General features: G+C 46.9%; 1 protein-coding gene across 1 annotated transcript in view; it reads left to right on the plus strand.

Annotated features, from left to right (window-relative positions):
* LOC115115937 (immunoglobulin superfamily member 3-like) overlaps nucleotides 1-22,494 on the plus strand; it is a 188,225-nt gene that overhangs the window by 99,559 nt on the left and 66,172 nt on the right. Inside the window, exons 5-6 of the mRNA XM_065005754.1 lie at nucleotides 385-804; nucleotides 20,264-20,650. Coding sequence (XP_064861826.1) covers nucleotides 385-804; nucleotides 20,264-20,650 — 807 coding nt within the window. The remainder of the gene's footprint in view (nucleotides 1-384; nucleotides 805-20,263; nucleotides 20,651-22,494) is intronic.

Consider the following 22,494-nt stretch of genomic DNA (forward strand, 5'->3'; position numbering starts at 1 on the left):
CATTGTCTGTATATTTTGAGTGTGTGATCTGCAGGGAAATGCTCTGTTTGAGGTTCCAGTGTTGGGCTGTCATTTAGGAGAACGTGCCCTGGCTGGTTGAACACTGTGTGTGTGGTGTGTGCGTGCGCGCCCTGTATGTCTGAGAGGGTTATGCTATACGCCTGGGGCAGGTGTCAACTGATGTAATAGAAATATAACAACAATAAGGTCATATAGCAGATGCTTTCATATAAAGCCACTTAAAGTTGACATATGGGAATGAAAGCCACAACTCTGATCCATCCTCCTACCAAACGATGTGCTCCACCTGTGAGTCATCATATGCCATAGAACCACTGATGTGATACTGATCTCTTCTCTCTTCTTCCTCCTCTCCTCCTGCAGTCATCCCAGACTCCCTCGCTGTCACTGCGCCGCCACAGACCCTCTCCCAGGTGGAGGGTGACACGCTCCAGCTCACCTGTGAGGTTTCCCGGTCGACAGAGCAGCACACACACCTGTCTGTGGGTTGGTACCTGCGTTCCCCTGAGGACGCTACCATGTCGCCCCAGGAGATCCTCACTCTGTCCCGAGACTTTGTCCTCCGGGCCGGTGCGCCTTACAAACAGAGGATGACTGCAGGAGACCTGAGACTGGATAAGACCAGCCCTACGTCCTACAGGCTGACCATCCACCGGCTGCAGCCTGCTGACCAGGGCCTGCTCTACTGCCAGGCTGCAGAGTGGATCCAGGACCCCGACCGCAGCTGGTTCACCATGACCCGCAAGCAGGCTGATAAGACCCAGCTACGGATACAGCCCATTGGTGAGTAGGGGGAGATGGGAGTGTGGAGGTGTGACACACACACACAGACTCTTTTTGAGTGAAGATCACTATCTCCCACTAATCAAAGGAACAACATTAGCACATTTTAGTAAATTGGATAGTCATAATTTAGGTTAATATAACTCAATCAATGTTTGTAAACTTTTCAATGCAGCGCGTGGTAGAGTATTGGCCTTGACTAGGCTTTATCAAATATGTTTCTGCTCTTTTCTTTGCACAGGAAAAATATGGCCTTTTTTAAAAACAGTTCATGCAATTCTTCTACACTTTATATGACTGGAGAGATTGGCAGAATTTATTTAAGTGATGAAGATTGTGGCCAAAGCAATTTAGCTAAGGCCAATTCAGTTGCCTCACTTCAGCCACAATGTTGACCCCTTTGTCTGTGGTGATACAGGACACTTTATTTTTGTCAAAGGCCCAGTCAAGCAATCCCGAACGCAGGGCTTCGGCCAGGTATTTATCAGTGTCCCGTTTATCAGTGTCCCGTTTATCAGTGTCCCGTTTATCAGTGTCCCTTTTGTGGTGCTGGAAGTCTTAGTAGATCTCCTATGGTTTTTGCGCATATTATGCAAGCAGACTGGTCCAAGTCATCTGGTTCTCCATTGTCGTTAGGTTTGAAATCGAAATGTGCCTCAATAAGTGATGCTACGTTTTCTTTTGATGCTATGAGAGCCATCTTCTTCACCTCACTACTCCAATCTACAGTAACACCGAAAAATGTCAGTGGAGTGGAAGAATGTGCAAAGTAGAAGTAGTAGAAATAATGGGGTGCAAAGGAGGAAAACAAACAAACAAACACAGTAGGGGAAGAGGTAGTTGTTTGGGCTAAATTATAGATGGGCTATGTACAGGTGCAGTAATCTGTGAGCTGCTCTGACAGCTGGCGTCCAAAGCCAGTGAGGGAGATAAGTGTTTCCAGCTTCAGATATTTTTGTAGTTCGTTCCAGTCATTGGCAGCAGAGAACTGGAAGGAGAGGCGGCCAAAGGAGGATTTGGCCTTGGGGGTGACCAGAGAGATATACCTGCTGGAGTGCATGCTACAGGTGAGTGCTGCTATGGTGAACAGTGAGCTGAGATAAGGGGGGACTTTACCTAGCAGGGTCTTGTAGATGACCTGGAGCCAGTGGGTTTGGCGACGAGTATGAAGCGAGGGCAAGCCAACGAGAGCGTACAGGTCGCAGTGGTGGGTAGTATATGGGGCTTTGGTGACAAAACGGGTGGCACTGTGATAGACTGCATCCAATTTATTGAGTAGGGTATTGAAAGCGATTTTGTAGATGACTTTGCCGAAGTCGAGGATCGGTAGGATGGTCAGTTTTACGAGGGTATGTTTGGCAGCATGAGTGAAGGATGTTTTGTTGCGAAATAGGAAGGCAATTCTGGATTTAACTTTGGATTAGAGATGTTTGATGTGAGTCTGGAAGGAGAGTTTACAGTCTAACCAGACACCTAGGTATTTGTAGTTGTCCACATATTCTATGTCAGAACCGTCCAGATTAGTGATGCTGGACGGGCGGGCAGGTGCAGGCAGTGATCGGTTGAAAAGCATGCATTTTGTTTTACTTGTATTTAAGAGCAGTTGGAGGCCACGGAAGGAGAGCTGTATGGCATGGAAGATCATCTGGAGGGTTGTTAACACAGTGTCCAAAGAAGGGCCAGAAGTATACAGAATGGTGTCGTCTGCGTAGAGGTGGATCAGAGACTCACCAGCAGCAAGAGCGACATCATTGAAGAATACAGAGAAGAGAGTCGGCCCAACAATTGAAGCTTGTGGCACCCCCATAGAGACTGCCAGAGGCCGGACAACAGGCCCTCCGATTTGACACACTGAACACTATCAGAGAAGTAGTTGGTGAACCAGCCGAGGCAATCATTTGAGAAACCAAGGTTATCGAGTCTGCCGATGAGGATGTGGTGATTGACAGAGTCGAAAGCCTTGGCCAAGTCAATGAATACGGCTGTACAGTAATGTCTCTTATTGATGGTGGTTATGATGACGTTTAGGACCTTGAGCATGGCTGAGGTGCACGCATGACCAGCTCTGACACCAGATTGCATAGCAGAGAAGGTACGGTGGGATTCAAAATGGTCGGTAATCTGTTTGTTAACTTGGCTATCGAAATCCTTAGAAAGACAGGGTAGGATAGATATAGGTCCATAGCAGTTTGGGTCTAGAGTGTCACCCGCTTTGAAGAGGGGGATGACCGCGGCAGCTTTCCAATCTTTCGGAATCTCAGACGACACGAAAGAGAGGTTGAACAGGCTAGTAATAGGGATGGCAACAATTTCGGCAGATAGTTTTAGAAAGAAAGGTTCCAGATTGTCTAACCCGGCTGATTTGTAGGGGTCCAGAATTTGCAGCTGTTTCAGAAAAATGCTTATTGAAATTCTCAATTATAGTGGATGTATCGGTGATGACGGAGTGTTCTTATTGTCCATGGACTTTACAGTGTCCCAGAACTTTTTTGAGTTTGTGTTGCAGGAAGCAAATTTCTGCTTGAAATAGCTAGCCTTGGCTTTTCTAACTGCCTGTGTATATTGGTTTTTAACTTCCCTGAAAAGTTGCATATCACGGGGGCTGTTTGATGCTAATGCAGAACGCCATAGGGTGTTTTTGTGTTGGTTAAGGGCAGTCAGGTCTGGAGAGAACCAAGGGCTACATCTGTTCCTGGTTCTAAATTTCTTGAATGGGGCATATTTATTTAAGATGGTGAGGAAGGCATTTAAAAAATATATTCCATCAGTAGAGGATGCCTGGTTGAGGTCAATATCCTTCCAGGATACCTGGGCCAGGTCGATTAGAAAGGCCTGCTCGCTGAAGTGTTTCAGGGAGCGTTTGATAGTGATGAGTGGAGGTCGTTTGACCGCTGACCCATTGCGGATGCAGACAATGAGGCAGTGATCACTGAGATCTTGGTTCAAAACAGCAGAGGTGTATTTAGAGGGCAAGTTGGTTAGGATGATATCTATGAGGGTGCCCGTGTTTACGGCTTTGGGGTGGTACCTGGTAGGTTCCTTGATAATTTGTGGGAGATTGAGGGCATCAAGCTTAGATTGTAAGATGGCTGGGGTGTTAAGCATGTCCCAGTTTAGGTCACCAAGCAGCACGAGCTCTGAAGAGAGATGGGGGGCAATCAGTTCACATATGGTGTCCAGAGCACAGCTGGGGGCAGAGGGTGGTCTATAGCAGGCGGCAACGGTGAGAGACTTGTTTTTAGAGAGGTGGATTTTTAAAAGTAGAAGTTCAAATTGTTTGGTTACAGACCTGGATAGTAGGACAGAACTATGCAGGCTATCTCTGCAGTAGATTGCAACACCGCCCCCTTTGGTCGTTCTATCTTGTCTGAAAATGTTGTATTTAGGGATGGAGATTTCAGAGTTTTTGGTGTTCTTCCTAAGCCAGGATTCAGACACAGCTAGGACAGCCGGGTTGGCAGAGTGTGCTAAAGCAGTGAATAAAACAAACTTAGGGAGGAGGCTTCTAATGTTAACATGCATGAAACCAAGGCTATTACAGTTACAGAAGTCATCAAAAGAGAGCGCCTGGGAAATAGGAGTGGAGCTAGGCATTGCAGGGCCTGGATTCACCTCTACATCACCAGAGGAACGGAGGAGTAGGATAAGGGTACGGCTAAAAGCTATGAGAATTGGTCGTCTAGGACGTCTGGAACAGAGAGTAAAAGGAGGTTTCTGGGGGCGATAAAATAGCTTCAAGGTAGAATGTGCAGACAAAGGTATGGTAGGATGTGAATACAGTGGAGGTAAACCTAGGCATTGAGTGATGATGAGAGAGATATTGTCTCTAGAAACATAATTGAAACCAGGTGATGTCATCGCATGTGTGGGTGGTAGAACTGAAAGGTTGGATAAGGTATAATGAGCAGGGCTAGAGGCTCTAAAGTGAAATAAGCCAATAAACACTAACCAGAACAACAATGGACAAGGCATATTGACATTAAGTTGAGGCATGCTTAGCCGAAGTGATCATAAGGGTCCAGTGAGTATTGAGTTTGGTTGGGGTCACGGCGATTTAGACAGCTAGCCGGTCCATCGGTAGCAAGCTGGCAGAGGATGGAGGTGTGTTTTTAGCCACCTCGTGTGTTTCCATCTGTAGATTAGTGGGGTTCCGTGTGGTATTCAACCACTGGGTGAAAAGACAAAGACATGTTGACACAAGCACATATATTTATACCCTCCTACTAGGATGAGTCACCTCCTTGCACATCTAGATAGACAACATGTCTGTTGCTAGTCAGGAACTTCATTGGTTCCTCTCACTCACTGGTGTAGTCATGGCCCCGCCTCCTGCTAGAACCTTTGTGGGCATGCAAGTATACAGTGCCTTGCGAAAGTATTCGGCCCCCTTGAACTTTGCGAACTTTTGCCACATTTCAGGCTTCAAACATAAAGATATAAAACTGTATTTTTTTGTGAAGAATCAACCACAAGTGGGACACAATCATGAAGTGGAACGGCATTTATTGGATATTTCAAACTTTTTTAACATATCAAAAACTGAAAAATTGGGCGTGCAAAATTATTCAGGCCCCTTAAGTTAATACATTGTAGCGCCACCTTTTGCTGCGATTACAGCTGTAAGTCGCTTGGGGTATGTCTCTATCAGTTTTGCACATCGAGAGACTGACATTTTTTCCCATTCCTCCTTGCAAAACAGCTCGAGCTCAGTGAGGTTGGATGGAGAGCATTTGTGAACAGCAGTTTTCAGTTCTTTCCACAGATTCTCGATTGGATTCAGGTCTGGACTTGGCCATTCTAACACCTGGATATGTTTATTTTTTAACCATTCCATTGTAGATTTTGCTTTATGTTTTGGATCATGTCTTGTTGGAAGACAAATCTCCGTCCCAGTCTCAGGTCTTTTGCAGACTCCATCAGGTTTTCTTCCAGAATGGTCCTGTATTTGGCTCCATCCATCTTCCCATCAATTTTAACCATCTTCCCTGTCCCTGCTGAAGAAAAGCAGGCCCAAACCATGATGCTGCCACCACCATGTTTGACAGTGGGGATGGTGTGTTCAGGGTGATCATTTACATTTAAGTCATTTAGCAGACGCTCTTATCCAGAGCGACTTACAAATTGGTGCTTTCACCTTATGACATCCAGTGGAACAGCCCCTTTACAATAGTGCATCTAAATCTTTTAAGGGGGGGGGGGTGAGAAGGATTACTTTATCCTATCCTAGGTATTCCTTAAAGAGGTGGGGTTTCAGGTGTCTCCGGAAGGTGGTGATTGACTCCGCTGTCCTGGCGTCGTGAGGGAGTTTGTTCCACCATTGGGGGGCCAGAGCAGCGAACAGTTTTGACTGGGCTGAGCGGGAACTGTACTTCCTCAGTGGTAGGGAGGCGAGCAGGCCAGAGGTGGATGAACGCAGTGCCCTTGTTTGGGTGTAGGGCCTGATCAGAGCCTGGAGGTACTGAGGTGCCGTTCCCCTCACAGCTCCGTAGGCAAGCACCATGGTCTTGTAGCAGATGCGAGCTTCAACTGGAAGCCAGTGGAGAGAGCGGAGGAGCGGGGTGACGTGAGAGAACTTGGGAAGGTTGAACACCAGACGGGCTGCGGCGTTCTGGATGAGTTGTAGGGGTTTAATGGCACAGGCAGGGAGCCCAGCCAACAGCGAGTTGCAGTAATCCAGACGGGAGATGACAAGTGCCTGGATTAGGACCTGCGCCGCTTCCTGTGTGAGGCAGGGTCGTACTCTGGATGTTGTAGAGCATGAACCTACAGGAACGGGCCACCGCCTTGATGTTAGTTGAGAACGACAGGGTGTTGTCCAGGATCACGCCAAGGTTCTTAGCGCTCTGGGAGGAGGACACGATGGAGTTGTCAACCGTGATGGCGAGATCATGGAACGGGCAGTCCTTCCCGGGAGGAAGAGCAGCTCCGTCTTGCCGAGGTTCAGCTTGAGGTGGTGATCCGTCATCCACACTGATATGTCTGCCAGACATGCAGAGATGCGATTCGCCACCTGGTCATCAGAGGGGAAAGGAGAAGATTAATTGTGTGTCGTCTGCATAGCAATGATAGGAGAGACCATGTGAGGTTATGACAGAGCCAAGTGACTTGGTGTATAGCGAGAATAGGAGAGGGCCTAGAACAGAGCCCTGGGGGACACCAGTGGTGAGAGCGCGTGGTGAGGAGACAGATTCTCGCCACGCCACCTGGTAGGAGCGACCTGTCAGGTAGGACGCAATCCAAGCATGGGCCGCGCCGGAGATGCCCAACTCGGAGAGGGTGGAGAGGAGGATCTGATGGTTCACAGTATCGAAGGCAGCCGATAGGTCTAGAAGGATGAGAGCAGAGGAGAGAGAGTTAGCTTCAGCAGTGCGGAGTGCCTCCGTGATACAGAGAAGAGCAGTCTCAGTTGAATGACTAGTCTTGAAACCTGACTGATTTGGATCAAGAAGGTCATTCTGAGAGAGATAGCGGGAGAGCTGGCCAAGGACGGCACGTTCAAGAGTTTTGGAGAGAAAAGAAAGAAGGGATACTGGTCTGTAGTTGTTGACATCGGAGGGATCGAGTGTAGGTTTTTTCAGAAGGGGTGCAACTCTCGCTCTCTTGAAGACGGGAGGGACGTAGCCAGCGGTCAGGGATGAGTTGATGAGCGAGGTGAGGTAAGGGAGAAGGTCACCGGAGATGGTCTGGAGAAGAGAGGAGGGGATAGGGTCAAGCGGGCAGGTTGTTGGGCGGCCGGCCGTCACAAGACGCGAGATGTCATCTGGAGAGAGAGGGGAGAAAGAGGTCAGAGCACAGGGTAGGGCAGTGAGCAGAACCAGCGGTGTCGTTTGACTTAGCAAACGAGGATCGGATGTCGTCGACCTTCTTTTCAAAATGGTTGACGAAGTCATCTGCAGAGAGGGAGGAGGGGGAGGGGAGGAGGATTCAAGAGGGAGGAGAAGGTGGCAAAGAGCTTCCTAGGGTTAGAGGCAGATGCTTGGAATTTAGAGTGGTAGAAAGTGGCTTTAGCAGCAGAGACAGAGGAGGAAAATGTAGAGAGGAGGGAGTGAAAGGATGCCAGGTCCGCAGGGAGGGGAGTTTTCCTCCATTTCCGCTCGGCTGCCCGGAGCCCTGTTCTGTGAGCTCGCAATGAGTTGTCGAGCCACGGAGCGGGAGGGGAGGACCGAGCCGGCCTGGAGGATAGGGGACATAGAGAGTCAAAGGATGCAGAAAGGGAGGAGAGGAGGGTTGAGGAGGCAGAATCAGGAGATAGGTTGGAGAAGGTTTGAGCAGAGGGAAGAGATGATAGTAGCGGGGGAGAGAGAGCGAAGGTTGGGACGGCGCGATACCATCCGAGTAGGGGCAGTGTGGGAAGTGTTGGATGAGAGCGAGAGGGAAAAGGATACAAGGTAGTGGTCGGAGACTTGGAGGGGAGTTGCAATGAGGTTAGTGGAAGAACAGCATCTAGTAAAGATGAGGTCGAGCGTATTGCCTGCCTTGTGAGTAGGGGGAAGGTGAGAGGGTGAGGTCAAAAGAGGAGAGGAGTGGAAAGAAGGAGGCAGAGAGGAATGAGTCAAAGGTAGACGTGGGGAGGTTAAAGTCGCCCAGAACTGTGAGAGGTGAGCCGTCCTCAGGAAAGGAGCTTATCAAGGCATCAAGCTCATTGATGAACTCTCCGAGGGAACCTGGAGGGCGATAAATGATAAGGATGTTAAGCTTGAAAGGGCTGGTAACTGTGACAGCATGGAATTCAAAGGAGGCGATAGACAGATGGGTAAGGGGAGAAAGAGAGAATGACCACTTGGGAGAGATGAGGATCCCGGTGCCACCACCCCGCTGACCAGAAGCTCTCGGGGTGTGCGAGAACACGTGGGCGGACGAAGAGAGAGCAGTAGGAGTAGCGGTGTTGTCTGTGGTGATCCATGTTTCCGTCAGTGCCAAGAAGTCGATGGACTGGAGGGAGGCATAGGCTGAGATGAACTCTGCCTTGTTGGCCGCAGATCGGCAGTTCCAGAGGCTACCGGAGACCTGGAACTCCACGTGGGTCGTCGCGCTGGGACCACCAGATTAGGGTGGCCGCGGCCACGCGGTGTGGAGCGTTTGTATGGTCTGTGCAGAGAGGAGAGAACAGGGATAGACAGACACATAGTTGACAGGCTAGAGAAGAGGCTACGCTAATGCAAAGGAGATTGGAATGACAAGTGGACTACACGTCTCGAATGTTAAGAAAGTTAAGCTTACGTAGCAAGAATCTAATTGACTAAAATGATTAAAATGATACAGTACTGCTGAGGTAGGCTAGCTGGCAGTGGCTGCGTTGTTGACTTTGTAGGCTAGCTGGCAGTGGCTGCGTTGTTGACACTACACTAATCAAGTCGTTCCGTTGAGTGTAAAGTTTCTACAATGCTGCTATTCGGGGGCTAGCTGGCTAGCTAGCAGTGTTGATTACGTTACGTTGCGTTAAAAGAACGACAATAGCTGGCTAGCTAACCTAGAAAATCGCTCTAGACTACACAATTATCTTTGAAACAAAGACGGCTATGTAGCTAGCTATGTAGCTAGCTACGATCATGATGAGATGTGTTGCTTTTACGCCAAACATAACGTTTTGCATTGTTGCCAAAAAGTTCAATTTTGGTTTCATCTGACCAGAGCACCTTCTTCCACATGTTTGGTGTGTCTCCCAGGTGGCTTGTGGTAAACTTTAAACGACACTTTTTATGGATATCTTTAAGAAGTGGCTTTCTTCTTGCCACTCTTCCATAAAGGCCAGATTTGTGCAATATACGACTGATTGTTGTCCTATGGACAGAGTCTCCCACCTCAGCTGTAGATCTCTGCAGTTCATCCAGAGTGATCATGGGCCTCTTGGCTGCATCTCTGATCAGTCTTCTCCTTGTATGAGCTGAAAGTTTAGAGGGACGGCCAGGTCTTGGTAGATTTGCAGTGGTCTGATACTCCTTCCATTTCAATATTATCGCTTGCACAGTGCTCGTGCAATGTTTTAAAGCTTGGGAAATCTTTTTGTATCCAAATCCGGCTTTAAACTTCTTCACAGCAGTATCTCGGACCTGCCTGGTGCGTTCCTTGTTCTTCATGATGCTCTCTGCGCTTTTAACGGACCTCTGAGACTATCACAGTGCAGGTGCATTTATACGGAGACTTGATTACACACAGGTGGATTGTATTTATCATCATTAGTCATTTAGGTCAACATTGGATCATTCAGAGATCCTCACTGAACTTCTGGAGAGAGTTTGCTGCACTGAAAGTAAAGGGGCTGAATAATTTTGCACGCCCAATTTTTCAGTTTTTGATTTGTTAAAAAAGTTTGAAATATCCAATAAATGTCGTTCCACTTCATGATTGTGTCCCACTTGTTGTTGATTCTTCACAAAAAAATACAGTTTTATATCTTTATGTTTGAAGCCTGAAATGTGGCAATACTTTCGCAAGGCACTGTATATGTGTGATAAGACTGTTCCCCCTCACTTCATCTGACCTGACCTCGGGCCGGATTCCTAACTCCTCCCTAATCCATGACTGTCCAACCTTATCAGTGGCTGAAACCAGACTGTTGCTCTTTGCCTCCTTCCATAGGATCCACTGATTAACTTTCCATACACCTAGTTCTTATCCACCCTTCATTGACCCCAACATATACATTCATTTTACATGTAAAGTAATCAATAAATTCTGGTATGGTAACATGAATAAGTGTATTTCAAGCTAGAATCCAACACCATTCACCGCCACCCTGTAGGCTATAGGATCTATAGGTACCCCTGGTCCCCACTTTTCACCCCACAACCTCCCCACTTGAGCTTCAGACTCTCTCCTATTCATGCATATTGTGGATTTGCTGATTTTGCATCAACAGATAGTTGGAAAGAGGAGGAGATGTATACAGTTTAATAGACGGACTAAATTATCAAAACAATACCATATAATCAATATTTAACACTCCCGCTATGGGTAAAGTATTTCTATAATAAAAGAAAGTTGTTCAAACATTTTCATGATGGTCTTCATCCAAAACCGTCAATGTCACGGTTATCCAATTACTGTCACAGCCCTAGGGAGATGTGTGGAGATAGCTTCTTGTTATAATGATCTGATAATAAGCTGTCGACCTCTCCAACCCAGCAGACCGGGAACAAGAGCAGAGTCTTAGCTACACACACACACTGAAACACACAACATGAAATACAGGGCCTCTGTACGCTACAGAACAATGGTGTCTTTCTACAGTTCCAGGAACACTATTCCAGCAGATCTATATGATGACTGATTATTAGCAGAATGACGGTAGAATTATTAATTGATTCTTAAGCATTTGCAACAATGGAAACATTTTTGTTTTCCTCCTGTGAGCAGTGAACGTTCTGAAACTCCGGTGGTTGATGCCTCCTCAAATGGTGATCAGAGGATGTTGGATATGAAGGCTCTCTGTGTATCAGAAGAGTGTTAAGTCAGCCAGGAGAGGCACAAAGAGCTCTGCCTCTTACACCCCCTCTTCCCTCTCTCTTTTCTCTCTCTCTCCTATAATCCATAATGGATGGGAGTGTTGTAACGTGACAAAAGGTGTAGATCAAGGCGTGTGCGTGTGTACACCTGCGTGTGTGTGTGCATGTGTGTCTCCTTCATTAAGCTGTGTGTATTGAAGAGAGAGAGAAAGAGGATCCAGAGACAGCCCCATCACTGGCTAATCACCCACAAACAGAGAGGAGAGGCCAGACATGGACAGAATCCTAATTTTTATTTATTTATTTTATTTCACCTTTATGTATTAACAAGGTAGGCCAGTTGACATTGTCATTTACAACTGCGACCTGGCCAAGATAAAGCAAAGCAGTGCGACAAAAACAACAACACAGAGTTACACACTGTTTTATATTTTACCTTTATTTAACAAGGCAAGTCAGTTAAAACAAATTCTTATTTTCAATGACGGCCTAGGAACAGTGGGTTAACTGCCTTGTTCAAGGCAGAAAAACAGATTTATACCTTGTCAGCTCTGGGATTCAATCTTGCAACCTTTCGGTTACTAGTCCAACACTAACCACTAGGCTACCTGCCGCCCCGATAATGGGATAAACAAACGTACAGCCAATAACACAATAGAAAAAGTCTATGTACAGTGTGTGCAAATGTAGTAAGATTAGGGAGGTAAAACAATAAATAGGCCACAGAGGTGAAATAATTACAATTTAGCATTAACACTGGAGTGATAGATGTGCAGATGATGATGTGCAGGTTGAGATACTGGGGTGCAAAAGAGAAAGAAGATAAATAACAATATGGGGATGAGGTAGTTGGGTGTGCTATTTACAGATTGGATGTGTACAGGTACAGTGATCGGTAAACTGCTCTGACAGTTGATGCTTACAATTAGAGAGGGAGATATAAGTCTCCAGCTTCAGTGATTTTTGCAATTAGGTTCCAGTCATTGGCAACAGAGAACTGTAAGGCAAGGTGGCCAAAGTAAGTGTTGGCTTTGGGGATGACCAGTGAAATATACCTGCTGGAGCGCATGCTACGGGTGGATGTTGCTATGGTGACCAGTGAGCTGAGATAAGGCGGGGCTTTACCGAGCAAAGATTTATAGATGACCTGGAGCCAGTGGGTTTGGCGACGAATATGTAGCGAGGGCCAGCCAACGAGAGCATACAGGTCACAATGGTGGGTAGTATATTGGTGACGAAACAGATAGCACTGTGATAGACTACATCCAGTTTGCTGAGTAGAGTGTTGGAGGCTATTTTGTAGCTGACATCACCGAAGTCAAGGATCAGTAGGATAGTCAGTTTTACGTCGGTATGTTTGGCAGCATGAGTGATGGAGGCTTTGTTACGAAATAGGAAGCCGATTCTAGATTTAATTTTGGATTGGAGATGCTTAATGTGAGTCTAACCAGACACCTAGTTGTCCACATATTTTAAGTCAGAACCGTCCAGAGTAATGGTGCTAGTCGGACGGATGCAGGCAGCAATCGGTTGAAGAGCATGCATTTAGTTTTACTAGCATTTAAAAGCAGTTGGAGGCCACGGAAGGAGTGTTGTATGGCATTGAAGCTCGTTTGGAGGTTTGTTAACACATTGACCAATGAAGTGCCGGATATATACAGAATGGTGTCGAGAAGACAGAGAAGAGAGTCGGCCCGCAAATTGAAGCCTGTGGCACCCCCATAGAGACTGCCAGATGTCCGGCCACAGGCCCTCTGATTTTAAACACTGATCTCGATCTGAGAAGTAGTTGGTGAACCAGGTGAGGCAGTCATTTGAGAAACCAAGGCTATTGAGTCTGCTGATAAGAATGCGGTGATTGAATGCGGTGAGTCAAAAGCCTTGGCCAGGTCGATGAAGACGGCTGCACAGTACTGTTTTTTATCGATGGCGGTAATGATATCGTTTAGGACCTTGAGCGTGGCTGAGGTGCTTCCATGACCAGCTCGGAAACCAGATTGCATAGTGGAGAAGGTACGGTGGGATTCGAAATGGTCGGTGATCTGTTTGTTAACTTGGCTTTTGAAGATTTCCGAAAGGCAGGGCAGGATAGATATAAGTCTATAACAGTTTGGGTCTAGAGTGTCTCCCCCTTTGAATAGGGGGATGGCAGCTTTCCGATCTTTGGGGATCTCAGATGATATGAAAGAGAGGTTGAACAGGCTAGTAATAGGGGTTGCAACAATTTCAGCGGATCATTTTAGAAAGTGAGGGTCCAGATTGTCTAGCCCAGCTGATTTGTAGGGATCCAGATTTTGAAGCTCTTTCAGAACATCAGCTGTCTGGCTTTGGGTGATGGAGAAGCAGGGGGGGGGGCTTGGGCAAGTTGCTGCTGGGGGTGCTGAGATGTTGGCCGGGTAGGGGTAGCCAGGTGGAAAGCATGGCCAGCCGTAGAAAAGTTCTTATTGAAATTATCGATTATCATAGATTTATCAGAGGTGACAGTGTTTCCTAGTCTCAGTGCAGTGGGTAGCTGCAAAGAGGTGCTCTTATTCTCTATGGATTTTACAGTTTATGCTACAGGATGCACATTTTTGTTTGAAATGCTAGCCTTAGCTTTCCTAACTGAATGTGGATATTGGTTCCTGACTTCCCTGAAAAGTTGCATATCGCAGCGGCTATTCGATGCTAATGCAGAACGCCACAGGATATTTTTGTGCTGGTCAAGGGCAGTCAATTCTGGGGTGAACCAAGGGCTATATCTGTTCTTAGTTCTAAATATTTTTGAATGGAGCATGCTTATTTAAGATGGTGAAGAAAGCTATTTTAAAGAGCATCCAGGCATCCTTTACTGACGGAATGAGGTCAATACCCGGGCCAGGTTGATTAGAAAGGCCTGCTCGCTGAAGTGTTTTAGTGAGCATTTGACAGTGATGAGGGGTGGTTGTTTGACCGTGGACCCATTACGGACGCAGGCATTGAGGCAGTGATCGCTGAGATCCGGGATGAAGACAGCAGAAGTGTATTTAGAGGACAAGTTGGTCAGGATGATATCTAAGAAGGTGCCCATGGTTACAGCTTTAGGGTTGTACCTGGTAGGTTCCTTGATAATTTGTGTGAGATTGATGGCATCTAGCTTAGATTGTAGGACTGCCAATGTGTTAAGCATATCCCAGTTTTGGTCTCTTAACATTTTGAACTCTGAAGATAGATGGGGGGGGGGGGGCAATCTACTTCTAAAAGTAGAAGCTCAAATTGTCTGCAGTAGATTACAACTCCGCCCCCTTTGGCAGTTCTATTTTGTCGGAAAATGTTGTAGTTGGGGATGGAAATTTCAGGATTTTTGGTGGTCTTCCTAAGCCAGGATTCAGACACAGCTAGGACATCAGTGTTGGCGGAGTGTGCTAAAGCAGTGACTAAAACAAACTTAGGGAGGAGGCTTCTGATGTTAACATGCATGAAACCAAGGTTTTTACGGTTACAGAAGTCAACAAATGAGAGCGCCTCGGTAATGGTAGTGGTGCTGGGGGCTGTAGGGCCTGAGTTAATCTCTACATCATCTATTGCTACATGTGTAGCAATAGATGAGTCAGGGAGCCGATTCAGTAGTTGCTACTACGTTAGGCGAGCTGGAGACACGGCGATTCTGACAGCTAGTGGGCCGGGGCTAGCAGATTGGCCTTCGGTGGCATCGCAACGGAAGAGCCTGTTGAAACCACCTCGGACGATTACGTCGGCAGACCAGTCATGATGGATCGGCGGGGCTCCATGACGGCAGTAAAGGGTCCAGGCCAATAGGCAAAAGAGGTACTGTAGCCCAAGAATTGGCTGGTAAACAGGAGATGGGCCTAACTCGAGGCTAGCTCAAGGCTAATTGGTGCTTGCTTCAGGACAGAGACATTAGCCAGGAGTAGCCACTAGGATTACAGCTACCTGCGATGATCCGGTGTAAAGGTTCAAACTTGAGGTAGGAATCCAGAGATTTGATAGAGAAAAAGCAGTCCGATATGCTCTGGGTTGTAATCGCGCTGTGCAGACTGGCAGGTATTGACCGAGCTGAGGCTTGCTGGTGTCCGAGTTAACGGTTAACGGAGTTAACGGTGAAGTGGCTAACTGACTACTAGCTAGTAGCTAGTTAGCTGGCAAGCCTCTGATGGGGGTTCCGGTTGTAAAGTTCTAAAGTTCAAAATAGCAGATCCATACCACATTGGGTGAGGCGGGTTGCAGGAGAGTATATTCAGTCCGTAGATGGAAAGTGAGATTAAAATGTATATTACATTTATACGGAAAAAACAATATTTACACGGGACAGGACGGGGCAAGACAAAACACATGTCCGACTGCTTCACCATCTTGGAACAAAGGACCTCTCCTTCTCTTTCCATCTCTCTCTATCTCATTCCTCTTTACACATCCCTCATGTTATCTTTCTCTCTCTAAAACGTCACATTTTTTGCTTTCGCTCCATCTCTCCCCCTTGCTCCTTGTCTCTTTTCCCACCTCTCTCACTTCCGAACTCCTGCATTTAAGACATATCTCTATCTTGTTTTCCTTTCTCTCTACATCTCATTGTCTATTTTCTCTCACTTTCTTTACATGTTCAATTTGTTGCAAACATTGATGGGTACGTCTCCACTTTTACCTGCTCTCTTCCTTCATGTCTCTCACCCCTCAACATTGATGGGTACGTCTCCACTTTTACCTGCTCTCTTCCTTCATGTCTCTCACCCCTCAACATTGATGGGTACGTCTCCACTTTTACCTGCTCTCTTCCTTCATGTCTCTCACCCCTCAACATTGATGGGTCGTCTCCACTTTTACCTGCTCTCTTCCTTCATGTCTCTCACCCTCAACATTGATGATGAGTACGTCTCCACTTTTGACCTGCTCTCTTCCTTCATGTCTCTCACCCCTCAACATTGATGGGACGTCTCCACTTTACCTGCTCTCTTCCTTCATGTCTCTCACCCCTCAACATTGATGGGTACGTCTCCACTTTTACCTGCTCTCTTCCTTCATGTCTCTCACCCCTCAACATTGATGGGTACGTCTCCACTTTTACCTGCTCTCTTCCTTCATGTCTCTCACCCCTCAACATTGATGGGTACGTCTCCACTTTTACCTGCTCTCTTCCTTCATGTCTCTCACCCCTCAACATTGATGGGTAGTCTCCATTTTTCATGTCTCTCACCCTCAACATTGATGGGTACGTCTTGGAAATTTCAGGCCTTTCCTTCATGTCTCTCACCCCTCAACATTGATGGATTCGTCTCACTTTTACCTGCTCTCTTCCTTCATGTCTCTCACCCCTCAACATTGATGGGTTCGTCTCCACTTTTACCTGCTCTCTTCCTTCATGTCTCTCACCCCTCAACATTGATGGGTGGGTCTCCACTTTTACCTGCTCTCTTCCTTCATGTCTCTCACCCCTCAACATTGATGGGTACGTCTCCACTTTTACCTGCTCTCTTCCTTCATGTCTCTCACCCCTCAACATTGATGGGTACGTCTCCACTTTTACCTGCTCTCTTCCTTCATGTCTCTCACCCTCAACATTGATGGGTACGTCTCCACTTTTACCTGCTCTCTTCCTTCATGTCTCTCACCCTCAACATTGATGGGTACGTCTCCACTTTTACCTGCTCTCTTCCTTCATGTCTCTCACCCCTCAACATTGATGGGTACGTCTCCACTTTTACCTGCTCTCTTCCTTCATGTCTCTCACCCCTCAACATTGATGGGTACGTCTCCACTTTTACCTGCTCTCTTCCTTCATGTCTCTCACCCCTCAACATTGATGGGTACGTCTCCACTTTTACCTGCTCTCTTCCTTCATGTCTCTCACCCCTCAACATTGATGGGTACGTCTCCACTTTTACCTGCTCTCTTCCTTCATGTCTCTCACCCCTCAACATTGATGGGTACGTCTCCACTTTTACCTGCTCTCTTCCTTCATGTCTCTCACCCCTCAACATTGCCCTGACACAGTTCAGGTTGTATTTTTTAGGACCAATCATAGCAAAACATTTCAAACAGTTGTACCAAGGAAAACATAAACAAGTATTTCTAATTGGAAGAATATAGTACCTCCCCATTTTGACCTGATTGCTTCAGTTTCGTGCCTAGTGAATACGACCTAGGCTGTGTTGGCTGTGTTTGTTGTTGAAATCTAAGTTGAGGCAGTGTCCTTATAAAGCAGGGCACAGCTCCTTGAGTTTACAGTCAGCCCATCTCTGTTTTCACAATGCAATATACTGCCGCTTCATTGGTCAGCGAGGGCCAGATTGCCACTGGCCTTTTTTTGGCATCTGCTTTCCACTCTATTAGGGATGAGCTGTGTGTGTGTGTGTGTGTGTGTGTGTGTGTGTGTGTGTGTGTGTGTGTGTTAGAGAGGTGATGCAATGTGTGTGTGAATTGTGTGTAAGTATGCGTGTATCTGTCCAGTTAGTGCCAGACTGTTAGCTGTTAGGCTCAGTGTTATTTACAGACAAGCGGCCAGCATGAAAGCTCACTGTTTGTGCGTGTAAACAGTCCCCCCATCCACCCAAAGCCATAAGGCTGCTACATAGTTAACCAAATAGCTTGTTTTTGGACTCTTCACATACGCTGATGCTACTGTTTATCTGTCACTTTATTCCTGGTTAAATGTACATATCTAAATGCACATCGACCTGGTACTGGTACCCCGTGTATATAGCCAAGTTATCATGACTCATTGTGTATTTATTATTACCTGTTTTACTTTCCTATTCTAGCACTATTTCTGTATCTCTGCATTGTTGGGAAGGGCCCGTCAGTAAGCATTACACCTGAAGCATGTGACAAATAACATTTGATTTTGAACAGTCACCCCCTCCCCTATTCCCATAACACTTCCCCACATAACTAATCATACCCAGGCAAACAGCAGTCTTTGAACTTTGCCTCATGACTGTGTTTTCTCAGGAAGTCTGTTTAAAGTCTTTATTACAGCCGGAGGCTAGCACCTCTCTGAGTGAGCCAGGCAGAGAGGAGCGGAGCGGGAGAGATGCACAGAGCTCACCGCCGCTCGTCATGTGGAAATGAATAGTGTAAATAAAACAACAGCGTCGCCGTATGCGAAGTGCATCTGTAATTGGGAGCCCAGTCAGAGGTGTAGGCAGTGAAGGCTGTGCTAACAATGTTTGCTCCGTCTTCTCTCTCTTCTCTCTCAAACAGCACAGGAAGAGCGAGGGAGGGGAGAGGCGATGCTTTTTTCGTCTGCTGGAGAGAATCTTAATTCGCTGTGTTTTTGTCTTGGAGGTGAAACCAAGGGGAGAGGAGGAGGCTGGAGGAGTGGTGCTTTACTGTGGGCATAGCTGACTAGTTGTGTTACTACCCCTTTCTCTCTTCTTGCCTCTCTCTCCCTCTCTCTATTCCTCCAATGTGAGGCAACCTACATTAAAGAACAGGATGTGGTGGTGTAATGCTATGAATGTTATATGCTCTTATTTAAAGCAGGTCTCTAGCCCAAGCAACTAGTCAAGCCCTCATGCGTTATATGAGGATAAGGGAACAGCTAAATCAGAGTTGATGAATCTCTGTCTGTCTGTCTGTCTGTCTGTCTGTCTGTCTGTCTGTCTGTCTGTCTGTCTGTCTTTCTGTGTCTGTCTGTCTGTCTGTCTGTCTGTCTGTCTGTCTGTCTGTCTGTCTTTCTTTGGGAGAGACTGGCAGAGCTTAAACTATACTGATTCCAAATGTTGTTTTTTTTAGATTAGATTCAACTTTGTCATTGAACAAGTACAAGTACAGTACAATGAAATGCAGTTAGCATCTGACCAGAAGTGCAAATAAAAGAGAAACAATTATGTACAATGTATGTATACATTTGCAATGAAGGCAAATGGCAAGTCTAAATGTGCAATGAAGGTAAATGAAAAGTGCAAGGAGACATGCAACTGAAATACAGGGATAGCAGCAATGAGGTTACCGAGGTTAACATGTACATATACAACTGAATAATGTCCTTAATCAGACTTTGCAAAGCAATATCAGAGTCAAATAGTACAGCGAAAGAGTGCAGTGCAACAAGGTCCCTGAGAGGGAGTACTAAGTAGTAGGATATGACTAGTTTTTCAATTTGATCTTTATTTCACTAGGCAAGTCAGTTAAGAACAAATTCATATTTTCAGTGACAGCCTAGGAACAGTGGGGTAACTCCCTTGTTCAGGGGCAGAATGACAGATTTTTACCAGCTCAGGGATTTGATCTTAAAACCTTTCGGTTACAAGTCCAACGCTCTAACCACTAGGATACCTGCCGCCCAAGTGCCATGTCACAGAGTTCAGCAGGGTTACAGTAGCTGGAAAGAAGCTGTTCTTGAGCCTGCTCGTGTGGGAATGCAAACAGTTTGCCGCGCACCCTACGCAGACACAGCTTGTGCTGGAGGTCTATGATGGCAGGGAGCTGGGCACCAGTGATGTGCTGGGCAGCTTTTAGTCTTCCTGTAATCCTTCCTTAGGTTTTCTTTGCATTGAGGACCAGGTTGCCACCCCGCTTCCCTCGCCTTTGTTTATGATCTTGACGCCGTCTCCGGGCACTTCCTCTCGGCGATGTTTCAGTCTCCCTGGGCGTCTTCGCGATCTCCAGTGGAAGTTGTAAGTTGTCGAAAACTCTCTTTGTGCGTTGTGTTCCAATATCGGCTATATACATCAGGCTGTACTGAGTAAATAAACTAAGAACTATTAAGTAAATTACTGCTAATTCGCAAAATCTGGGCACACACCGAGCCTTGCGTTGTACACGCGCCACCGTGATCTGGGGGTTAGTAGGGATGACAATTTTCTCTTTTCCCTTCGCCCCTTCCTTCCCCCACTCACTTATAACCTGCCTCCCTCCCTCCCCCATATTGGGACTTCAGCATCCATTAACATTCTCTTTTGATTAGGGACTGGAGTATAAAGATGTGTTGACACATTGACATGTGCTCTCTGGAGACAGGAGGAGCTCAACTCTGCTTAAACTGCTTTGCATCTCATTTTATCTCTCTCTCTTTTATCCCCCTCTCCCACCCCCAGATCGGGACTTCTCTATCCAGGTGAGCACGGAGCGGCGGTCCTTCACAGCGGGCGAGCCGCTGGAGCTGCGCTGCACCATCGATGCCCAGAGCGTGCCCGAGCGCTTCTTCTCGGTGTCGTGGGTGTTCAGCAGCTCGCCGGTGGCCGTGATAGGGCCCAGCGCTGTGCCCGTCCTGGGACTCGACTACGTGGCGCGTGAGGCCGCTGGTCACATGACTGTGCGCAAGGAGAGCCCTACTGTGCACTTGCTTAAGCTGCAGCACCTCCGACCAGAGGATGCTGGGAAATACATCTGTAGGGTCACGGAGAGGGAGAAGACACCCACCGGGGACTTTATAGACCGGAGCAAGAGGTCACGCAACGTCCAGATCACCGTCCAGCCCATCAGTGAGTATCAACACGGCACCCTATTGGCCCCTGGGTTAGTAACCAGGCCTCCCATTAACCACTTGGTCAGTTAAACCAGAGATTTTCAAACCTGGGTCCACTGAGGTTCTGCAGGGGTCTGAGAAATTATTATACTTTTTTGGGAGGGGGGGGGGGGGTTTATAAGTGGAAAATGTATATTTTCTGAATATCGCTAGCTGGATAACATTTGTATGTCTCTGCGTCCAGTATAAACGAAGTTAGAGGTAGTATCACAAGCCAATGCTAACTAACATTAGCCCAGTGATTGTGGAAGTAGATAAATGGCTTCATTGTGCAATTCTCGGAAATTGCAGTCATAGGAGGAAATTGCAGTCATTGGAGCTAATTATATTTTTTTTACTGTATAAAGTGGTAATTTCCGGGATGTAAAAACAATGTGTCAACTTAAACTACCAAAACCAGAGAGAAAGCATGCAGAAAAGAAATTGAACTATATATATAGGGAGAATCGAAAATGTTCTCTACGCCACCAAGATTCTTTGTGGCTAATAGAATGTTAGAGTTTACACTTCCTCTTCCAATGAACTGTGGGGAGGTCAAAATAATGAAACTGTCTACCAAATCTATTAATTTAATGTTGATTACTTCTCCTTGCCATTATCATTCACCTGATGATAAGACAAGATGTGACCTTTTTTTATTTTTGGCTAACATCTGATGAGTGTCCCTGGGTTGCCGGTTTGCCTGGGCATGAGATCCCAGCATCTAATTGTCCCTTTGATAATAGTATTCCTTTTTAATGATATGCATGATGTATTCTCCCAGAGCCCCCTCTGTCTCTCGGTCAGATACCTTTCTTCCCAGAGAACAGCAGCGCCTGAGTCACTCTGAGAATAAAGGCATTCTTTATTCTACCATTATTTTCTGTGTCAGTGGATTGCTAAAGTTAGGTAATGCAGTATTAGGGTCCTTCACATTCCCTCAGCTCGGGGCTGCAAGCGAAAGCTGCTAGCTTGGATAATGGAGAAAGCTGGCGAGGAGGATGGAGGACGCTGAGCTAACAGGCGTGAAATGAGAGTGTGGAGAAGGAGATGGGGAGAGAGAGAGAGAGAGAGAGAGAGAATGGGGCCTACCTCTCCAGGGCCCACTAATGGATCCCTGGGCTAAATTACTGTGTTCTGCTGGGGCCGAGGGACTCAGCTGGGCTTTCAGAGGGGTGGCCGCTAGGGATGTGCTGGAGCACAAGCTAATACAACACCCCCAAAAACTTGCAGGGCACAATGTTCTCTTCCTCTTTCTTTCTGTTTACTAGTGAAGTAACTCCCCTCTGGTCTTCAGCTCTATAACCCCTCTACAGCACCCTCCCTCCTCTCTATCCCTCCTCTCTATCCCTCACTCTCTTTCCCTCCTCTCTTTCCCTCCTCTCTATCCCTCCTCTCTATCCCTCCTCTCTATCCCTCACTCTCTTTCCCTCCTCTCTATCCCTCCTCTCTTTCCCTCCTCTCTATCCCTCCTCTCTTTCCCTCCTCTCTATCCCTCCTCTCTATCCCTCCTCTCTATCCCTCCTCTCTATCCCTCACTCTCTTTCCCTCCTCTCTTTCCCTCACTCTCTTTCCCTCCTCTCTATCCCTCCTCTCTTTCCCTCCTCTCTATCCCTCACTCTCTTTCCCTCCTCTCTATCCCTCCTCTCTATCCCTCACCTCTTTCCCTCCTCTCTATCCCTCACTCTCTTTCCCTCCTCTCTTTCCCTCCTCTCTATCTCTCACCTCTTTCCCTCCTCTCTATCCCTCCTCTCTATCCCTCCTCTCTATCCCTCACTCTCTTTCCCTCCTCTCTATCCCTCCTCTCTATCCCTCACTCTC

Source organism: Oncorhynchus nerka, linkage group LG3 (genome assembly GCF_034236695.1).
Source record: "Oncorhynchus nerka isolate Pitt River linkage group LG3, Oner_Uvic_2.0, whole genome shotgun sequence".
In the NCBI taxonomy this organism is placed as follows: Eukaryota; Metazoa; Chordata; class Actinopteri; order Salmoniformes; family Salmonidae; genus Oncorhynchus; species Oncorhynchus nerka.